General features: G+C 60.6%; 1 protein-coding gene across 4 annotated transcripts; it reads right to left on the bottom strand.

Moving 5' to 3' along the window:
* Positions 1-1692: 1692 nt before the first annotated feature.
* PPP1R12C (protein phosphatase 1 regulatory subunit 12C) lies at positions 1693-20941 on the bottom strand. Of its 4 annotated transcripts, none has more exons than XM_036909250.2 (22): positions 20473-20941; positions 17091-17221; positions 16893-17011; positions 10699-10858; positions 7734-7878; positions 7568-7642; positions 6153-6226; positions 5949-6076; positions 5675-5748; positions 5284-5442; positions 5135-5202; positions 4408-4542; positions 4086-4176; positions 3871-3954; positions 3734-3794; positions 3497-3582; positions 3370-3410; positions 3204-3255; positions 2999-3103; positions 2648-2698; positions 2410-2460; positions 1693-2317 (listed from the first exon to the last, which is right to left on the bottom strand). In XM_036909250.2, the coding sequence occupies exons 1-22, from the start codon at positions 20791-20793 to the stop codon at positions 2231-2233; spliced, it is 2298 nt and encodes a 765-aa protein (XP_036765145.2). In that variant the 5' UTR covers positions 20794-20941; the 3' UTR covers positions 1693-2230. The 4 variants fall into 4 exon arrangements, with proteins under 4 accessions (XP_036765145.2, XP_036765144.2, XP_036765142.2 ...); XM_036909249.2 differs by having other exon boundaries at positions 3204-3285; positions 3497-3579; positions 20473-20927; XM_036909247.2 differs by having other exon boundaries at positions 3204-3285; positions 20473-20926.
* Positions 20942-21007: the final 66 nt, after the last annotated feature.

Raw genomic sequence — 21007 nt, 5'->3', positions numbered from 1 at the left:
TCTTCCAGCACCCACTTCTACCTGAGCCACCACATGACACTCCACAATCAGATGGGAACAGACACAACCGTGGGCAGGCAGGAGCTGACTCTCAGTACCCACTTTGCACCCCTCGGGTCTTGGTTTCCTTCTGCAGCCAGGGCACATCAGCTCTCTAAGACTCCTTTCCACCTCTCTGTCCCCTGCTCACACATTTCCACAGCCTATCAGGTAAAATCCAAGCCCCAGCTCAGCAGCCAAGGGCCCATGGCTGGCCAGGCTCACCAGCTTCTCCAGCACAGCGTTCTGCTTCCCTCTTCCTGCCACCAGGCCTCTGCTTGCTGTTCCCACTACCTGGAACACTCTTGGCCCCAAATATCTTATCAACCAACCTTTTGCCAGGTGTCCCAGCCCTAGTTTCTAACAGAGGAACCAGAGATGCAAGCAGTTCCCCAAACCTGCTTGTTCCAAACAGTTTTCAACAAACCCCCAACAGCTGCCCTCATACAGGCTGCAAATTGGACTGCCTACAGGAGCCAGACAGCTGGCCCACACCAGCAAGCCAGGCCTGAGCCCCATTCCTATCACAGTCCAACCAACAGGCAGCCATACCCTCCAGTGTTCCCAGAATCTGCCCGTTTCTCCCTCTCTCTAGCACTATGACCCAGGTCCAAGCCACTATCACCTCTTGCTGGGATAATGGCAGGAGCCCCTCACTGGGCTCCCTGTTTCTGTCACACGCTGCTATTCCTCCAAACTAATCTCAAGGCAACAGCCAGAGAGACCTGTTAATCTAGGTCCCACCTCATAGCTCAAGTCCTTACCAGGGCCACAGTCCTACATGGCTAGCCAACGGTTACTTCTCCAGCTTTATCCCTACTACCTCCCTCTAGCCACACTGGCTTCTTGTGCCTCAGCAGGTCAGGCACCCTTCTATCCAGGGCCTTTGCACATGCTGTCTCACCATCCAAAAGACTCCTCCCTCAAATACCTACATGGCTTATTTCATGATGCCTTCAAGTACCTGCCTGTGCCAGCTTTCAGTGAGGCTGCCTCTGACCACCCTTTACAGAATACACACGTGCACACTGGCCTGCCCACCCCCTTCCTCTTTTTTTCCATAGCACCACCTGAAATACACCTATGTTATCATTGGATGTCTCATGCCTCTCTTCCTAAAATGTACCAGATCATCAGCTATTTCGTTCACTCCTGTATCACCAACAGGTAGACAGGGCCTGGCAAATACAATATGACCAGGAATGAATGAATGAATGAGTGCCCTATCTGAGATGACTCCCTGCTATCTCCAGCCAGCTGTTCCCATGCCAGATGCAAGAGCTCAGAATATCAGAGTTTCCTATTTTTCAGAGAAGTAGAAATTCCAGACTTATATGTGAATTGCCCCAAATTTTAAATGCTGGGAATGGACCTGAATTTGTTTCAGAAGCACAGGTGGCCAAAGCCGAGCTCCTCAGTCCAATACAGCCCCCCAAGGGCTCACCCAGCCAACTTCCCACCGCACCTCAAGCTACCTTGTGACCATGCCAGCCCTGGTTTGGGGCGTTTGCTTCAAATGGCCACTCTTCCTGAAGCCCATTGCAACCCAGTGAGCACAGCTCCCCAGCCCTCGGCACCCCTCCACCCTCCTTGCACCTCCCAGGCCCTGGCTTTGGTCACTGGCATGCACAGCCTAGAGGCGGCACCCCGGGCCACAGTCACCAAGTGGCGACGTCACGACTTTTATTTGTGGTGCCTGTGCTTTGTCTCGAAAATACCTTCTCCCCCTGCCCCGGACAGTGGGCGGGGAGGGGGCAGCAAAAAATAGAAGACATCCCTCCCTATTGCACATGGACCCTATATACAGGCCCCCCTGACCCAGGCCGGCGGGGCTCTTGGCACATTCTCGGATCCCTGTTTGGGAGCGGGAGGGGTGACTGGGGTGGCATCACACGTGAGGGGGAACCTCCGGGCGGCCACTCTGGTCCTGGCTTCTGGTCCTGGCACTTCCTGGTCCTCCCTCAGCAACATCCCCCTACCTGGCTCAGCCTCCCGCCACCTCCTGGCCTCAGATGGTCCCCCTGGGCTCCTGGGAACCCCGTACTCCCCTCCCAGTCTGGAGGTCCCAAGGGGAGATTATGGCTTCTCAGAGGCTCCCCGCGGAGCCCTGTCACTCGTGGTCACGCAGGGGAAGGGGTGCGCGTGGCAGAAGCAGCTGTATAAATACGGACGTGGGGAAGGGCCTCCGGAGTCACTTAGACAGCTTGCTGATGACGCGGATCAGGGCTGCATTCTCGTCCTTGAGCCGCTGGTTGTCAGCCCGGAGGTCAGACAGGGCCTGCGAGACGGGATGGGTCAGCTGGGCTTCCGGGGCAGGCTGAACCCACTCCCCACCTTTACCCCCTGCCCACAGCGCCCTCTACTGCTCACCTTTAGCTCCTCCTCCAGCTCGGCGGCCTTTCGCTCCAGGGCCCTGCGCTCCTGGGATAAATGGGGGGAAGTGAGGGCAAGGGACTGGGATCCTGGAGGGCCAGAGGTTTAGGAGAGCCGACGAGGGTGGGGAGAGGTCAGAGGCGAGGTGAGATCAGTGGGGCCCTCTTCATCTAGACCCACGTGGGCCTTTAAGGCTGGGAACACATCCGTCCCCACCGCAGCTGCCTTTACTCACAAATCTCTCCAGCTCCAGAAGGGCCGGCCTCTCTGCGAAGCGTTCCTGCCTCTGATGAGCGCAGAGAAAGCACAAGGATCAGATAAACACCCAAACCGCAATGGCCAAGAAAGGGAAACCAGCATGTAATGGGGGAGGGCAGTCCAGGCTCCTGTGGGCCCCCCCACCCTGAGGGCTGCTTACCATCACTAGACCCACCCCTCATTGCACAAGCCCCGTTCCCGAAGGCCCTCTGGTCCCTGCCCACCCCTCCGGGGGCCCAGCCCGGCTTGTGGCCCCTCCCCCGCTGCTCAGCCCCACCTCCCAGGACCCTGGTCCCGCCCCCGCCGCAGCCCTGAGCCCGCGCTGCACCTGCGTGGCGCGCTCCAGCTCCACCTTGAGCTGCGCCAGCCGCAGCGTGGTCTCGGTCAGAGCCTCTCGAAGTCTCTCGTTCTCACTGCGCAGCTCCGCATACAGCTGGGGGCACCGGGAGGGGCGGAGTCAGGCTGGCCTCCCGGACCAGGCAGGGCCCTGAGAGCGACTCCAGGGGCGCGGGGTATGGGGCGGGATTGCGAACCTTCCTGAAGCCTCCGTCTGGCTCTCCTGATTCTGGCTCGGGGTCCCCCAGCCTGCGGGATGAGGGGCCGACCTCGGGAGTGCTGGGGTGGAGGCGGAGTAGGGCGTCAGGGGGCACACCCCGCAACCCTCAGACCAGCCCAAACCCTTCCCTGCCCACCCCATACCTGGACGCTGGGCTGCGGTCGGCCGGCTCCGCCTCCTCCCCCTGCGGGCGGAGGTGGGGTTCAGTCGGAGGCGTAGGGGTTACCCACCCACCGCCCCAGCTCGCCCCGCCTGGGCCCCGCCCCTCACCTCTGCTGGCCCCCTCCTCTCCTTGCCGACTTTGCGGTGCTCCCTGGAGGCCTGTGGTCCCTGACCCTGCCCGTCAGGCGCCTCTGCTGGGGTAGGGGCAGGAATAAGCCCGGGCACCTGTAGAGGGACCCCGCGCTCTGCGGTGCTAGGGTCTCGGGCCTGACCCCCAGCAAGACAGACTGCAGGAGGAGGAATCGGGTGGGCCAGGAGGCCGACCTCCCAGAGCCCAGACCTCACCTCTCTGGGCAGGGCCATCAGAGGCCTCCACCCCAGGGACTCGGGGCCTCCGGGAAGGGTCCTGTGGGAGAGGGACAGGGGTCAGAGGGCAAGGGCACCTTGTACCACCCACAGCCCGGTCACCTGACCCCTCTCACCGGGCTCTGCAGGCAAGGCTTCTCTGGCACTGGGAGCTCCCCTGCAGCCTTTTCTGCTTCCTTCAGGTCTGTCAGAGTCACACCCTGGCAGGGAAGGGGACAGTCAGGGGCCCTGGGGCTCTAGGGCCCAGCCCTTCAGGGCTTAAGTCCGGCCCCCAGCCCCCAGCCCTCCTCCCTTAGAGCCAAGAGTCCAGGCCCCCAGCCCACCCCCACACCTGCGTGGACCTCCGAGACTGGCGCATGAGGCGAGAGCGGGCTTTCCGCTGGGACTCAGACTCCTCATCCCGCACAGGCATCTGGTAAGACCTGGGAGTGAAGGGCCCCAGGCCTCAGGAGGGGTTCCTTCGGGCCCTGTTCCCATCCCACGGATGATGGCCTCTTAGGGGAGGTACATTCTCCCGAAAGACTTCAACTCCTAGAAGACCCTGGGACAGACTCCCCCTTGGGAGCCCTTGCCCCAAGCCCCGGGGCCTCCTGGGAAATGTAGTTTTCTCCCAGCTGGGGCGACAAGCTTCTGCGGGGCCCTGGCCTCTTCACCTCCGGCGGTCCCGAGAGTCCGCTGGGGGTGCTGCAGAGGCTACAGGGACATTTGGCTTCGCTGGGGATTCAGGCTCCGGCATCCTGGAGGGAGGAGTGCAGTTATCCAAGGGAGGAGGCCTGCAGAGCTCACACCTGCGTGAATTCACTCATTCAGCAAACATTCTACTCAAGCTCCAGCTCTGGGGCAGGCGCTGGAGGTACAGCAGTGAGCAGAAGAAACAAATTTTCTCTGCCCCACTGAGTCCAATCTGAGCAGAAAAGACCCAAAATAAATGATCACTAAAAGATTAGTACATCATCTGTCAAGAATAAAGTGCTTTGGAGAAAAACAGAGCAGGGACGGCAGACAGACATGGCTGCAGTGAGGTGGTGCGGTGGGTCTCATGGTGGTGACATTTAAACACAGACCCGAGGGAGGGGGAACAAACTCCGCAGGGGTGAGGGGTGGGGCAGCTGCTAGAGAAGGCCCTGGCCCAGTGCCACTATCAGAAAGGGACTGGGCGGGGGGCCGAGCAGAGGCAGTGGGAGGCCGAATCAGTGCGGCCTTGGAAGCTTAACTGTGAGCTTTTACTTGATGCACCAAAAGGAAAACCAAGGCAAAGAGTGGGGCGAGGAGGCAGGAACCAGACCCCAGACAGCACATGGGCTTGCTCAGCACCATGCTGACAAGGCCGAAGCCAGACCTGCCTCCACCTCCAGAGGGGCCCAGGCCCTCCATACTCACAGGGCAGAGGACTCTGGCACCTTCTGGAAGTGGGTAGGGGTGATTCTGGCAAGACGGGGCTCCTTGGCCTACAGAGACAGAAGAGGAGGGGAGGAGGGATGCCCCTCCCTACACAGGTCCTGGCCCCTGCCCCCCGCTCAGCCCCTCACCTGAGCAGAGGTCCCTTCCAGCTGGGAGGAAGAGGCCGAGCGCTGTGGCCCGATTCCAGGGGCACCCTCAACCCGCCGCCTCTCCGTGGGACCCAGGGCACCAGAGCTCCCCGTCTTCCGGAGGCCAAAGCGCCTGGAGTAAGGGGCCTCTTCGGGGGGCTGGAGAAGAGAAAGACCAGAGCTATGGAGAAAGGGTTCTTCTCAGACACTGCAAGCGTTACCCTCAAAGGACCACAACAAACTACAATTCCCATTAGCCCCTAAGCAGGTGCAGCCAGAAAAGACAGCCCTTCTGGAAGATTTGGGAACTGTAGTCTTCACCTTCCCTTCCCTGAAAAGGGGTTTATAGGACTCAGAACACCCCACCACCCTCCAGGGCACCCAGACTCACTATGGGGCTCTGAGGGCTCAGGGATGAAGGGCAGGAGACTCCATTGAGGGTTCTGGAATCTGCAGGGGGTGGCTCTATGGTATAGGAAGACAGAGATGCAGTGGCCTGAGAACTAGACCCCCTTCCTCAGAACCCAGGCCCCCAGGTCCCCAGCCCCCCATCCCTCAGACTCAGACCCAGGCCCCCAGGCCCCCAGCCCCCTGTCCCTCAGACCCAGGCCCCTAGGCCCCCAGCCCCCTCCCTCAGACCCGGAGCCCAGGCCCTGGCTCCCCACCTGTGGGGCCTTCTTCTCCCTCATCCTCATCACGAATAGGGGGCCCCCCTGGACCCCCAGGCCGGCGCTCCTTAGACAGGTCCTGAAGAGAGATCTTCTCACGGCTGCTCAGACGACACACCGAGCTCCTGGGGGGAAGGGTGGGTGTCGGGGGCCAAGCCCTGGGGCGCTGCAGCCTGCCACCCTGCGGGCGCCTGCACCTACCTGCGGTGTTTGCTGCTGGAGGGCACCTGGGACTCCTGGCTCCTGCTCTGGGAGGCTTCCTTTTGGTTCCGCAGCTGCAAGGGGGGAGGGGGCTGGTAAGGAGGGTCCCACAGCCCCAGCACGGAGGGCCACCACGCACAGCGGAGCTGGTCTAGGTTTGAGGGTGTGATGGGGTGCAAGCTCAGCTCTGGGCAGCACGGGGCTCATGGAAGGCGGCTCCCTGCAGGCGGCTGCACGGCACCTGGAAGAGGCAGTGCCCTGGGTCTCCTGTCCTCATGGCTGCCTCGTTTCCCTGCCCTGGTCTTGTCCCCAGAGGGGTCTACTCCTGGGGCACCCTGCCTCAACACCCCCAGCCCTCAGCCCCAGACACTGTGGGCCGGGCTGCCCTCCCCATGGCGCTCTCAGGCCCGGCCCAGTGACAGGAGTGCTTCCCAGCCTGCTGTGCCCTCACGACGCCGAGCCTGTACACAGTGGCTCCCTGCCAGGAGCGCCGGCCGTCACTGTCCCTCCTGGCAGACCCCACGTGCTGGAGGACTAACCTCCTCCAGAAAGAATTCTTAGGTGCCCCCAAGCCAGGAGATGAGCACCCCAGCTGGTGCCCCTCCCTGAGAGCTGACCCCGCCTCACCCTCTCAAGGTCCCTCACGCTGCTCCTCAGCCAGGCCCACGAGGCCCTTAGGGCCTGCTGCACCCCTCCCCAGGCACCCACCCCTGAACCTCTGCGATGCTGTTCCCTCAACCCTGAGTATACACCTGGCTCTGGGGGGCTGTCCTGAGCCCACCAAGCCAGAACCACAACTTCTCCCCTCGATGTCACCGTGGCCACCCCTTAAACACAGGGATCTGTCTCCAGCCACCTGCCCATCCCCAGAAGCTCCTGGCAGAGAGCCTGGCCCCTAGGAGGCCTTGGGAGATGTTCCTTGGGACCTAATAGCACTGGCTGTACGCCAGGTGGGGCTCTAGAAGCCTTTGTTCAGTAACACGTATCTTCCTCATAGCTCAGCATATACTCGAGACAACAGCATGTGTGATCCTCACCAAGTCAGGGTGTGCAAGCTATCATCTCCATGTCACAGATGAGCAACTGAGGCCCAGAGAGGTTCAGCAGCTGGCCTGAGCTCACACAGCAAAGCCATGGCAGGGCCAGGGTTCAGAGAGCAAATCCACGCCGTGCACACCACCACTCCATGTTTTCCCAGCAACAAAGCCTGTCCTGGTGCTGGCTGGGGGCCTCCCAGGAGTAACGAGGCCAAACCCACACAGAACAGACTCCCCATCTGCACAGCAAGGCCCAGTGGGCCCCAGGCCCCACTTCTGCCAGCTAGGTCCCCAGGGCGGTGGGCACTGGGAGGTGAGGGCACCAGGAGGCCCCCCTCCCAGCCTGCTGATGGGGGTGAGGGAGACCCCGAGACTCACGTCCTCCTGCTTCCGGGCCAGCTCCTCCAACAGGCTCAGCACCTCCTCATCGGCCAAGTCACAGGGACGCTGCCCCTGGGTGGGGGAGGGGAGAAGGGCCACGTGAGGCAGCAGGTGTGGGGGCCCCCCCCCCGCCCCACCGGCCCTCAGTCCCCGAGCGTCTCACCGCATGGGTCAGTGAGTCCATGCCCCCACCGTGCTCGGCCAGCAGGCGGCAGGCATCCTCCACACCCCAGTGGGCCGCGGCATGCAGGGGTGTCCAGCCATCGCCATCCCGGAGCTCTGGGTCATAGCCAGCCTGCAGGAGCAGCCTGGGGGCCAGGGAGGCTCAGGGTCAAGGACCAAGCGAGGAATTTGGGGCCAAGGCTGATGTCAGCCGGCCGTGTCAGTACCACCTGAAGGTACTGAAACAATCCCGGGCCAGGTGGTAAAGAGCCACTGCCCTGAGCCTCTTCCCGCAAGCAACCCCCCTGCCACCAGCTTTGACCCTCCCCTGGCCCAGCAGGTGTCCCCTGGAACCCTGCTCCTTGTACCTGCGAGGGGTCAACTCTGTGAACTGTGGCCCCTGATTGTGGGACAGCCCCAGGGCAGGTGGAGGGAGGGACACCCACAGCCCCCAAGCCTATGAGGAGGAGACCCAGGAAGTGGCGGCCTGGGGCAGCACTGCTCTTGGACCCCGGCCGGCCTAGAGCTGTGGCTCTCGGGCGGTGCGAGGCTGCCCACCGGCAGACATCTGGCAGCGTCTGGAGCCGGTTCTGTTGTCACAGCAGGAGTGGGCGCTAGGAGCACATAGTGGGACGGTGCCAGGGACGCTGCTAAACACCCTACGGGCAGAGGCCGGCCCCCACCACACAGGAGGCTCGGGGCCAAAACACCACTGCTGCCGCGGGGGAGACACCCGGGAGGTAACCTCACCCAATTTGGGGAGGGCAGGGCTGGGGTCCAGGGCGACTGCAGTCAGCTGAGGGCAGGCTCGCCTGCTCTTAGAGAACCCGAGTTAGGTTCTGTGACAGGAGAAAGAGCTACAGCGAGGTGGGCACAGACAGATGCCGTCTTTAATTAAGCAAGTCCTTTGTGGCCCTGCTGACCTCGTCACCCCCCTTCCCGGGCCTGCTCTGCCCCAGCAGGGTGTTCCCCCAGGGCCCTGCCCCTGCTCTTCTGCCTGTGAGGTGATGTTCTCGGGACGCTGCAGCAGTCCACGGAACCCCAAGCCCCAGCAGTCACCCCCTCCTCACCAGGGGCTCCCTGACCACTCTCAGAGGCCCTCCCCGTCCACACTCACCTTCTCCCACAGACCCATGGATATCCTACTAGGCCAAGGGTTCACTGCGGATGACACTGACCCCTAGGGGACATCTGGCAACATCCACAGATGTGTCTGGTGGCCATAACCACGGTGGGGGCGCTGCTGGTGTCTACTGGTCAGCCTCCTACAGGATGGCCCCCCAAGAGCCATCCACCGTGTCACCAGTGTGGTGGCGGAGAACCCCGCTCAAAACACTACCAGCCCCCTTGGTCACCTGACTGTCTGGCTCCCTGATGAGGCTGAGCTGCATGCGGGCCCCGCCTGTCTGTCTTGTTGCTGTGCCCCCAGCACCCAGAAGACTGCCTGGCATACAGCAGGAGCTAAGTGTTAAGTGAATGGCGTCAAATCAATGTACACGCTCCTCCTCCAGCCACCTTCAGTGAGGAATGGCGCAGTGAGAGATCTGGCTGCAACCCAGACCCATCCTAAAGGGCAGCAGTGGGATTACAGTCAGTGCAAAGCATTTCCGCTCAGTGGCAGAGAACGAAGCTGCCCGCAGACACCGGCGCTCCTCCCTTTAACAGCTGCCCCCGATTTGAGGCTGGGCACATGTCACCTGGAGAGGGTCTCCTGGTTCCCCCGACGGTGAGGCTGGCCAGTGGGATGTCAGCACTAAGCATGTGTGCTGCATCTGGGCAGTGCATTTAAAAGGCAGGGCTGCTCGCACTCTATGCCCTTCCCTCCTTCCTGCTGCTGAGATGCAGACAGATGTAGGAGCAGCGACAAGGCAGCCACCTGAGCCCCAGGGGAGGAAGCCACGAGCAGGTGCAAACTGGGCGCCTCACTGGCCCACCTACAGTTCCCTGACCCCTGCCACAGGGATGGCTCTGGGAGGGCAGGCGCCCTGGCAGCCCTGTGAGTATCAGACCCAGGTCTGCTGAGAACTGGGGAGGAGGCGGCACTCTACTTCCACAGCAAGTGCAGCAGCTGGGACGTGGGCCAGAAGCTGTTAGGGGGCATCTTAAGTGCCTCGCTGGAAAACCTGCCTCAAAGGTCCACACAGAGGTGAGCGTCCTAACTCCATCAGGATGGAGAGATGAAGTGTAATATCACAAAGAGAGAAATAGGGATCAGAGGAAGAACCGGACCTGACTGCCCAACAGAAGGCAGCAAGGCGGCCAAATAAGGAAAAGGCCAAGGTGAGGAGGACGGAAAGGGAGTGTGTAGTGGACCATCTAAAACACGTGCACCGCAAAGCCTGGACTTGGAATGTGTGACATCAAGACTGACAGAACCGCAGGAGACTGGACAGATCCACAGTTGGAGTGGACGTCTGACCATACCTTGTACTGTAATTGACAGAAGCAGCAGATGGAAAAAAAGCCACTAAGGATACAGAAGATTTAAATAGCATGACTACCAAGTTGATCTAATAAGCTATACAGAACACTGTACTTGGCACGATTACCTCCGAGCTTACATACACGGGGGCATGCAGCAAATCTCAACAAACACCAGAAACCTGGCATCATGGAGAACTCATTGTCTGACCACAGTGCAAGTAAGCCAGGAATGAGGAATGAAACAATGACTAGAAAATCCCACATACTTGGAAATTAAGGACACACTTCTACATAATCCAAGGGTTGAAGAAAGACTACAAATCGAAAAACGTTTAAACCGAATGACAATAAAAAGCCTACCCATCAAGACTTGTGGATGCAGCGAACACTGTATTTAGAGGAAAACACACAGCCTTAGGTACATAAATCAGACAAGGATAAGAACAGACACAATCCACAGGAAGGTGTGCGACAGGGAGGAGGAACAGACTGGCCCAGCGCAAGGGGCAGGGAAGGTGGGGGGTCTAGGCCGGCCAGCTCACCTCATCACTTCGATGTAGCCCTTAGCAGCAGCCACGTGCAGGGCAGAGGCCCCCGTGCGGGGGTGCCGGGCCTCGGGCATGGCGCCCCCGTTCAGCCAGCACCTTGTGTCGTGAAGCAGCAATTCCTCCTCGGCCCGTTTGGCTGCCTCTACATCCACACCTGGGAGGACGAGAGGGGTGACGGGTGGGACTCACACCCCAAGGTCCAAGCAGCACAGGGCTGCACCCTGGCCTAGGCCTCTCTACCTGCGTGCTCCTCTGGGGCTCAGGGGACCCGGACTGGCTCAGTGACTTCCCAGCCGCACCCCCATGTGGCCCTGGGCTCCACTAAGGGTCTCAGGTCAGTTGCTGGGAGCTGGGGGAATGCAAATTATAGGATCTTTCCCCTTCCAACCAAGGCATCACCTTTATCATTATTTTTTAAGTGTGACACCTGTTTGTTGAGCAAATCAAGCCTTTGGCCTGATCTTCCAATGGCCACCAATTCAGCCTTAGCCCAGCATCCTCATGCCTTTGTCAACAATTATCACTTTTATCACACATGAGTGGGATAAACCGAGAAAAAGCCACCATGTGTCCAGGTCACTGGGACAACAGCTTCTTGCCTCCCGGGGCCGAGTCCTGACCGTGGCTGTGCTGCCACCTAGGACAAGCCGGCGAGGGGCGAGCATGCCTCCTCACTGGTCACTCATCGTATCCCAGTGGTGTCATGCAAAGCTGCCCTGCATTTACGGAAACGAAGGGCAAGTTATGACTTCAAGGTGATTCTGGATCAAAACAGGCAGCCTTATTGTGACTGGAATATTATCTGTTAACTGTCGCTGAGAATCTGTATTCTGTTTGTTAAAACTTAGTGAGACGAGTTCAAATGGTTCTTTTCTAGGGAATGTTCAACGTTTCTCCTGGAAAGTTTACGGCTGCCCGTTATTTATCAGTTGTAAGATTTCTCTCATCAACCGACAGTGCTGCGTGGAGCTCAGCTGTCCCGTCCAATAGCCATCAGCCACACACAGCCACAGCGCACGTGAACCACAGCGAGTCCCAACCGAGAGGAGGCATGAAAATACACACCAGATTTCCAAGTATGAAAAAAAACAAGTATGCAGCAGCTCGTTTTTTCTAGGTTGACAATGAACATTATAATGTTTTGCATGTACCGAGTTAACTATATTACTAAAATTAATTTCACTTGTTTCTTTTTACTTCTTGAAAGCACCTGATTTTCGCTTACCCTTAGGGCTCACACTGGCTTTCCTCGGGACAGCACTGGCTAAGCCCCCATGTGCCACCTCAGCATAAAGAACATGAAAATACAACACAGGTAATGAAGGCCCTGCACGTCCCTCACCCAGCTTACCCAGTTTCCTGCTGCCCCGAGGTAGCCACCATCACAGCTCTGATTTAATGAACATGGATCTCATGATACTGCTACTAAGACAGTGTAAACTTCCGCCCTAAGGCTACACGTGGACCCGAGTGCCACCCCCACCACGGACCAAAGCCGTCCATGCCTGACACCTCAGTGGCACCTGGGCCTGGGCCTGGGCTCCATGGCACCACCTCTGGGCCCTTCCCGAAGGCCCAGGCGGAGCTGGAGAGGCCTCAAGGTGCCGGGGCTTTGGGCCCTGCCCTCTCCCCCACTCCCACAGCAGGCATCGCCCACATTCTATCTTGTTACAGGCACGTGGGCCCATCTGAGGGCAGGGAAGGGGCAGGGCTTGCTGACCTTTACTCAGCAACGATGGTCAGTGAGCATTCCTCCGCACATTTACGTGCGTCCTCCTGAACGCGTGTTTGGCTACGAGTCACCTGTTTGTTGACAGGGCTCTCGACTGGGGTCTGGCAGCCACCGCCTGTTGGCTGCAGACCACCCATTTGGGTTTTTTACTTTTTTTGTTGTGGGTGTAGTAAAATAAAGAGAACAAAAAATTTACCAATTTCGCTATTTTGAAGCGTACAGTTCAGCGGCATTTAAGACATCCACAATGGGCAACCACTAACCCTACCCATCTTGTTTTCCTCACCCCAGACAGAAACCACACACCCGTCATGCAGCTCACCCCCTGCCTCTCCGCCTGCCCCCGAGCCCACCTCCCATTGCTATGGCTTCGCCCATTCTGGAAGGCCACCTGTTTGTAAATAACGTTTGAGGGGAACACCACCACGCCCACTCCTTTCCAATCTGCCCGCTTGTCTCCCCAACACCAGCAGGATGCTGGCAACACGGCAGTGGGCCCCACAGAACCTCAAATGTTTACTGAGACAGCTTCCTTTTAGAGAAAGTTTGCCAACCCCCTAGATCACCTATAGATTATTGATTGTCCGTTTCCCAGCCCCCCAGGACTATTGTGCTGGCAGGGGCTCTCTCGGGGGGCCTAGATACGGGCCCGCTGGGGCTCGGGGAGCTCAGTCTTCAGCTGTAACCCGTGTCCAGCTGTGTCCCAACGTGGGTGTGACTGCCAAGGCTCCCACCAGCCAGCACCAGGAGTGGGACTCCCAGCTTTGCCAGCATGGGGACAGCCCACGGCCCCAGAGAGGAGCTCCCCTCTCCCGTCTGTCCTGGGTGCTTGGATTCCACGTTACATCGCTTCGAGTGTTTCAGAAACACTCCAAGTTTCCTTCCTGCCCAGTTCCGGTGTCCCTGTGGGACACACTACAGTCCTTCCGTGTCAAGCGGCCGGAGGGTCTTATCCACATTGGACATGGGGCTGGGACTGCACCTGAGGCTGCCCCGCGGCTGGGCTGGGGAACAGCACCTGCAGAACAGTCGCGTGGCCTTGCCAGTAGTCGGCACCCAGTCTCCCCTCTTATAGCATCTGCACTCTCCTCACCCCCTTCACCCACAAAGCTCCCATGGGACCGAGCCCTCAGCCTGTCCCCATGGGTGGCCACAGCACTAGGCCTGACCATCCCCCCTGCTACAGTGACTGGGCTCAAAGGCTGGCTCGTGACTAAGGTGGCCCAAGAAGCATGTGGCTGGGACTGCTGAGGATGTCTGCCTCCAGCTGAGAGGGAATCGCCTGCACTGTTGGGAGCTTGCCTGGGAATGAAGTCAACACAGGGTTCAGCAGAGAGACAGAAGGTGTTTTTCACTTTGTGTCCCTGGGTCAAACTCTGCCTGAAGCCCACATAACTCCTGGACTTCAGTTATACTGCCCATAACTTTTCTTTTTTTTTAAATTATGGTAAAATACACATAAAAGTTACATCCTGTTTTTAAGTGTGCAGTTCAGCACTGTTAAGTACATTCACCCTGCTGTGCAGCCACCATGACCATCCATCTCTGGAACTCTTCATCTTACAAAACTGAAACTCTCCCCGTTGACCCCTAACTCCCCACCCCCACCTCCCTCAGGCCCTGGCAGCAACCATTCTACTTTGTCTCTCTGCGTTTGACTAACCTAGGGACCACATATAAATGGAATCAGTGTTTGTATTTTTTGTGCCTAACTTATTTCACTCAGCGTAACGTCCTTAAGGTTCATCCATGTTGCAGCAGGTGTCAGACTTTCCTTTCTTTTTTAAGGTAGAATAACATTCCATTGTGTGCACATACCACATATATTCATTCACCTGTCGACAGACATGGGTCTTCCAGCTTTCTGCTACTGGGAAGAGTGCTGCTATGAACTTGGAACATTAACAGTCACTGGCCAAAGCTGGGCTGCAATGCGTCGTGCCTAAGTGAGCCCCTGAGCTGAGAGGACCAGAGACCTTCTGGCTGGATGAGAGGTGTGGCCCAGTAGCCGTCTGAACGGGTTCAGTCCTCAGCTAACAGCAGACCCAGCAGAGGGAAACAGTGAAGAGCGCGACTACGCTCGAGAAGAAGTGGGGGCCCAGGGCTCAGCAGCGTCTACACTGCTGACAGTGCCGCCCTGCCTGGCATCTCCAGGCTCAGGCACCTCCGTGGCCCGTGCTGTTTCTCTCCCGGCCCTGCTACGAGCGGCTACCGGGTTACAGCACAGCCGGCACTTGTCTGGACACCTGGCACCCTTGGGGTGCTCCACTTTTCAGGTGTGTGCCCCTCGCGGGGCGGAAGCCGCTGCCTTACTTGCCGCTGAAGGGCAGCCTACAAACTGGGTTCTGCGATCACACCACGGGGAGGCACCCCACCAACGCGTCCGCAGGCAAGCCAGTGTCCTGAGCTGGTGGAAAAGGTCTTTCAGGTGGGGCCACAGGCCTCCGACCTGAAGCCAACGCCCAACCTCCTCCTCACCCCACAGAAGGGGAACCCCGGCCCCTTTGGGAAGCTGACATGAGCCGTGCGCAATGCCCGCGGAACACACGGATCCCTCGGTGACCCCTCTCAGGCCCCTGGTGTCCGAGGAATCCAGGCGGACCTGCCACGGCAGCTGCAAACAGCCCTGAGGACTGCTTTTTAGTAACAAAGGGAGGAAGATGCCTGCACGGTACAGCCACCTGGCTGACACTCCCCAGCCAAGTTTGAGGCTAACGGGGCAGACAGACAGCACCCGTCTCCCCGAGGGACGCACTGAGAAGTTCCTGCCAGGAGGTGAACGGAGTCTCACTGAGAAGACACACCCAGGGCCACGCTGAGCAGGGCTCCATGTAAAACAGGCTGGAGGGAGGAGGGTAAGGGCTGGTCCCGAGGGCAGGACCAAGGCGACGCGAGGACCCAGCGTGGGGCAGCAGCCGGGCAGGTCCCGGACCAGAGGAGAGGCTACGCCGCACCGTGGGTGGGCTTGGCTTCGAGGTCGATGTCCCGATGCTGACAGGACAGTAACAATGTCACACCCACAGATGCGGGACAGTGTCCTTGCCCGAGGAGATATGTCTGCAAACAGTCTCCAACTGGTTCAGGGAAGCCCAGCGAGGGAGGGAAAGAAGAAGAAGGGAGGCAAGAAAAGGAAGCGGGGGAGGGAGAAGGTGTATTTACGTAAGGGGGAGGGGAGGAGGGGCGCCCAGGGCACACAAGCGGCCCAGACTTTAAACCTGAGGGATCTGCTCTGCAGGATTCCATTTAGAGCCAATGTCTAGAACTGGTAACTCCAGACACAGAAAGCCGACAGCGGTTTCCTAGGGCCGAGGTGCCGGGGTGAGGGCCTGGGGTGCAGCGTTTCCTCGGTGGTGATCGGAACCATCTAAGAGCGATGTGTCGGGGGTGGGTGCACACTGACCCACAGGACCCCACGCTTTCAAAGGGCGAGCCCCGGGGACGGCCCTGCGGCTCCATCAAGCCGCTAATGCCACCAGTGCCCCGCACCACTGTGCCAGCCTGCCTCTAAGCCTGACCCCTTCCAAAGCAACCAGGCGGAGGAGAGGCGGCAGAAGCCCCCAGGCCTGCCAACGCAGGGCGCCACCCCAGGCGCCCACTTCTTCGCGTGCGGCCAGCGCCCCTGCGCCTGCCTGCCTCTCAGAGCACCCAGTCAGCCGGCAGGACTCTGCCCGTCCCCGGCTCCCCGTGCCTGCTGCCTCCCGGAGCCTGGCCAGCACACCCCAGGCACGGTGCTGGCGCCACTCTCGCTCACCAAGTAAGCCAGTCCCCACACAGCTGGATGCCAACGCAGAGTCAGACTCCAGGAGCCACACTGGGGACCCAAGGCTGCGGGGGCCCCAGGGCATCGCACACCCCAAGACCTGGGGAAGCTGTTCATCGCCACCCAACCGACATGCCCCGGGTCCTCTGTCAGTCTGGTACAGCCTCCCCCGCACACCCCACAAACAACTGGGCCTAGAAAGCTATTTGGGGGCAGGGGAGGTGGCCACAAGCCCTCTGAGAACCTGCTAGAAGGAACACATGCTCTCCCGAGAAAAGCGAACATGGCCAGACAGCTTTGTGGGCCTGACCACCTGGTAAGGACCCCTGGGCTCAGTCCCGGGGAGGCCTGCACACCTCTGCCCGCTCAGGGGGGCACTCCCAGAGGCCATGCGCTCAGAGCCCTGCAATCCCACCCGACAGGCCTGGGACAAGCGCCCTCACCTCCACGCCCAGGTAACCACAGGAGGTGGGCACTGAGCTCTTACTCTGTGCCCAGTGGTATAGCACGAACGCGCCACAGGCCGCTCACATCCCCAGGAGCCGCGGGATAGGTGCTGACACCCCCAGCTCACAGGCAATGAGACAGACCCAGAGTGCCAGCAGCCTAGGAAATGGGGGGCCTCTGAGCCCCAGCAGTCTGACCCCCAGGCTCCGGGGCTGGGGGTGACAGGGAGGAGCAGCATCAGAGGCCCACCTCGGCGGGCGATCTCCGCCTTCAGCAGCCCCTCCATGGTGTCCGACTCGGCCAGATCCAGGGGCAGGTCCCCATCACTGTTGACAGCGGCGATGTTGGCCCCATGGCTCAGAAGGTACCTGGGGGCAGGGGGAGGTCAGGGCTGAGGGGTCCAAGCCCCCGCCCCCTGTGGGGTCCTGCCCACCTTCCCCGCCTCACCTGGCAATGTCCAGGTAGCCACAGGAGGCGGCCACGTGCAGAGGCGTCCAGCCCTCATTGTCCGCCTGGTTCACTGTGGCCCCCTGCTCCAGCAGGAAGCGCACCACCTCCAGGTTCTCATCGATGCAGGCCTGGGAGGAAGGGGTCAGGCTGTCAGGCCTCACCTCCCGCCGAAGAGGCAGACCTCCCAGTGGGGACCCGCCAGGCACCAGCCCTGCCCCTGTGGGCCCCTTCAGCCGACCGGCTGTTTAGGACACCCCGGCTGCCCAGCCCCACAGAGACCAGGAGAGGACTCCCAGCACTCTGCAAGGAGGAGGCAGAGAGAAGGGGCTTCTCTTCAGCCTCGAAATCCTACATGCTGCTGTCAGGCAGGATGCACCCCACTACCAACAGGAGGGCCTCCAGTGGTGAACCAGAGGCCCACCCTCCTCCTCCAGACCCAGCTGACGCTCTCCAGGAATTGACCATGGTCCTGCCCAGCACCCTGAGGGGCAATGAAGGCTGTGCAGAGCCTGGCAAAGCCAGCAGGGACCTGAGCAGGACTCGTACCGCGAAGAGACAGCCGTGTCAGCACGCACTGGGAGCCTGGGGCCCGCGCAGACACAGCTGCCGGGCGCTAAGGGCCCGCTGTGCACAGAGCACAGGGCCGAGGGGCTCCAAGGGCCGCCTTCCCCAATCCACCTGCAGTCAGGGCTCTGCTTTATGGGGGAAGAACCAACCTGGGGGAGACAAAGCCCCTACTGAGTGGGCACAGCAAGTGGGGGCCAAAGGACAGGCAGGCCAAGACACATGCAAACCCCAGGCGGGCGCCCTGGGCCAGGAGCAGGGTCTGGGCATGGGAGGGGCTGGACTCCCAGCCCTCGGTGCACTAACACCCCAGCTCCTCACCTCTCCCAAGCTGCCCATCTGGGGGAGGCGGAGGGAGCCACAAGGGCCAGGAGCATGAAGTCATGGAAACTCGGGCCGCAAAGGGGGGCCGCACGGGCCCTGGGAACTGGATGAACTCCGCGTGTATTTCCACCGGTTGCCATGGCAGTGGGGGAGGGGGGCGCGGAGGAGATGGGCCTTTCCCTTTCAAGGACCTGGCCGCACAGGCATCCGTGAGAAAGGCGCCCGAGGCCTGGGCACCAGGGATCCAAGAATCCGGGCCCCAGCGCCTCCTCCCTCGCAGCCAGGAGCCCAGGCCCCCCACCCTTTCAGGCCTGAGAATCCTGCCTCCCAGCCCCTCCCACTCCACTATCAGTAATTCACAAGGCAATCTGGGGGAGGAGGACCCCCATGAGGGGCTGACAAACCCGCCTGGGGCAAACACTGAATTCTGAGACCTCCTAGTGCCAGAGCTGGGTCAGGAGGCTGATGCCTAGGGACCCCCTCAAGAGAGGATTCAGAATGGGAATCAGCCCCAGGACTCACCCAGGTGGGGTGACCAGCTGTCCTGGTTTGCCTGGGACAGAGGCTTCCTGGGACCTGCAGTGCTAAAAGCAGGCCAGCCTCAGGTGAACCGCCAGTCAGTCGGCTACCCCACCCCCACGCCTTCCGTGAAGCCCTGGAAAGAGTTTATCAAGTGCTTGCCCGTAGTGGGACTGAGATCCCACGGGAAAACGCAGCCTGGCAGGGGTCCAGGCCAAGGGGGATGCTGGAGGAGGAGGAGGTCTGGCCTGAGCAGACCAGGAAGCCCTTAAGGAAGGTCCAGGGGCATGGACACTGGCAGAGGAAGGGGTACACTGAAGCCTGAGGCCCCTCTCCTGGCCTCGCCAAGGACTCAGAACCTTCAAGGCTCAAGGGAAGCAGGACTGTCCTCTGGATGGAAGACAGTGTCCCCTATAGCACTGGGGACTCTGCAGGTGACCTGCCAGAGAGGGGATGGCTAGAGGCCCCATTTTACAGCTAAGGAAACTGAGGCAAAGAAAAAAGGACACTAGCTAGGTCACAAAGCTGAGGAGTTCAGAACTTAGGGCTAATTCTGTTTTTCCTGAACCACTCCTTCCTGGGAACCTGACAAGTGGGCGCTTCAAGCTTTCCTGCCCAGAGCCTCCCCTGGCTCCACGGATAACCAAACTCTAGGGGTCTGGCAGGAAGGAGAGGGCTAAGGATGGAGAGATATCAGGAAACCTGGAGGGAGACGGCCTCAGGGGTGGGGAGGGGATGGAGGCCCTTCAGTGGCCAGTTCTGTTCCTGGTGGTCCCACTGTGTGTGTGTTGAGTTGGAGGGGGGAGTGAAGAAAAGCACCCAGAAGCAGAGAAACCCGGAGCACAGGGTGCCAACGGTTCTGGGACACAGGAACACTGCAGGCAGCAAGCAGCAGGCAGCAAGCCTTGGAAAGGCACAGGGGCCAGGTTGTGGAGGGGGAGGACCAAGGGTTCTAGAGGCTTTAGGAAGGCGGCACGACAGGGGACTAGGAGAGATGGCACAGTGTACGAGACGACGAAGCTGCCCAAATGAGAGGAGTAAGAAACGACCCAAATCCACGGAGGAGGAGGCCTCCTGCAGGGAAAGCGGGATGACCAGAGGACAGAGAAGTGGCCCAAGGCCAGGAAGAGGGGGGGTGCCCTGAAGTTCCCCCACAAAAGGGTGATGATGCAAAAACAGCCCAGGAAGAGGAGAGGAAAAGAGGAGATGCTGAGAGAAGGCAAAACATCCCTGAGAGAAGGCCTACAATGGGCGGTGAGAGGTGGCACAGGACCCAGAAAGAGAGTAAAGAGGGAACCAGCCGGATTAGGAGGGCATGGGAGGAGGTCGGGGAGAGGACCCCTAAAGAGAGGACCCAGACAAGGAAACAAGGCTGAACGATGCCTAGAAGAAAGTTGCTCATAGAAGAGGAGCTTTAGACAGCAACAGATGGCTGTCTGAGTAAGGCTGAGAAGTGGGGAGAGGGAACCTGCCAGCAGGGGCACGGGAGGACCGGGGCCTAGCCAAAGAGGTCGCCGGGGCCGGAGGCCAGGGGAGGAAGCAGCCAGGCCCGGGAGGAAAGTGGTCCCTGCCTGGAAAGGGGAAACTGTGTTTGTTGGGGGCGGGGGTCACAAGTGTGTGTGGCACGGCCTCAGGAAAAGGTGGCGGCATTACACGGCAGAGTAGAGGTGGCACCAGGGCAGGTGGCACAGAGACTAGTAAAGGGCACTTAGGGTCGGGAGAGGGCAGCGTGAAGTGACAGTGACCAGGACCAGTGAGAAGAACCGGACTGAGGCCCTCAGCAACGGCTCGAGTCCAGGGAGGGGGCAGCCTAAGCGGCTCAGGACTGGTGGGGATGTGCAGGGGGGCTCGGAGAGGGGTCAGCACCGGACGGCAAGCACGGTGCAGACAGAGCCCCGACGGTGACTCAGGGCTGCGGGGAGGATGCTCGCGGTGGCGCAGACCAGGGCGGGTCGGTCCCAGGGACGCTGACCTGGTGCAGGGCGCTGATGCCGTCGGCGTTGGTGGAGTCGAGCACCGCACGGGCGGGCGGCGGAGCAGCGGGGTCGGGGTCGGCGCCGGGGCCAGGTTCCGCTGCTCGCAGCATCAGGCGCGCCTCGTCCAGGTCGCCGCCCGCGCAAGCCGCCAAAAACTCGGCGGCGCGCTCGAAGCGCACGGTGCGGGCGCGCCGCTCCCCCGGGCCCGGCTCGGCGCCCGCCCGCGCCCCCCACTGCCGCAGCTGCTCCCGCCGCCGCTCACGCGCCGCCGCCGCGGCCGTCCCCGGGCTCGTCCCCGAGCCGTCCTCGCCCGACATCGCGCCGCCCGCCGCCCGGGAGGTAGCGAGCGAGCGAGGGCCGAGCACCGTACCACCGCTGCCGCCGCCGCCGCCCGCCCGGGCCACCGGGAACTGCCGCTGGCCCCAAGCCGCCGGAGGATCGCGGCCCCGCCCGGCGCGCGACGTCACCACGCCGCCCCGGAGTGCGCTGGGAAACGGAGTCCGAAGGAGGAAGTTGCTAATGGCAACCTTC

The sequence above is a fragment of the Manis pentadactyla genome, assembly GCF_030020395.1.
Source record: "Manis pentadactyla isolate mManPen7 chromosome 15 unlocalized genomic scaffold, mManPen7.hap1 SUPER_15_unloc_1, whole genome shotgun sequence".
In the NCBI taxonomy this organism is placed as follows: Eukaryota; Metazoa; Chordata; class Mammalia; order Pholidota; family Manidae; genus Manis; species Manis pentadactyla.
Note: the sequence above shows the minus strand (reverse complement) of the source record. Positions and strands in the feature narration are given on the sequence as shown.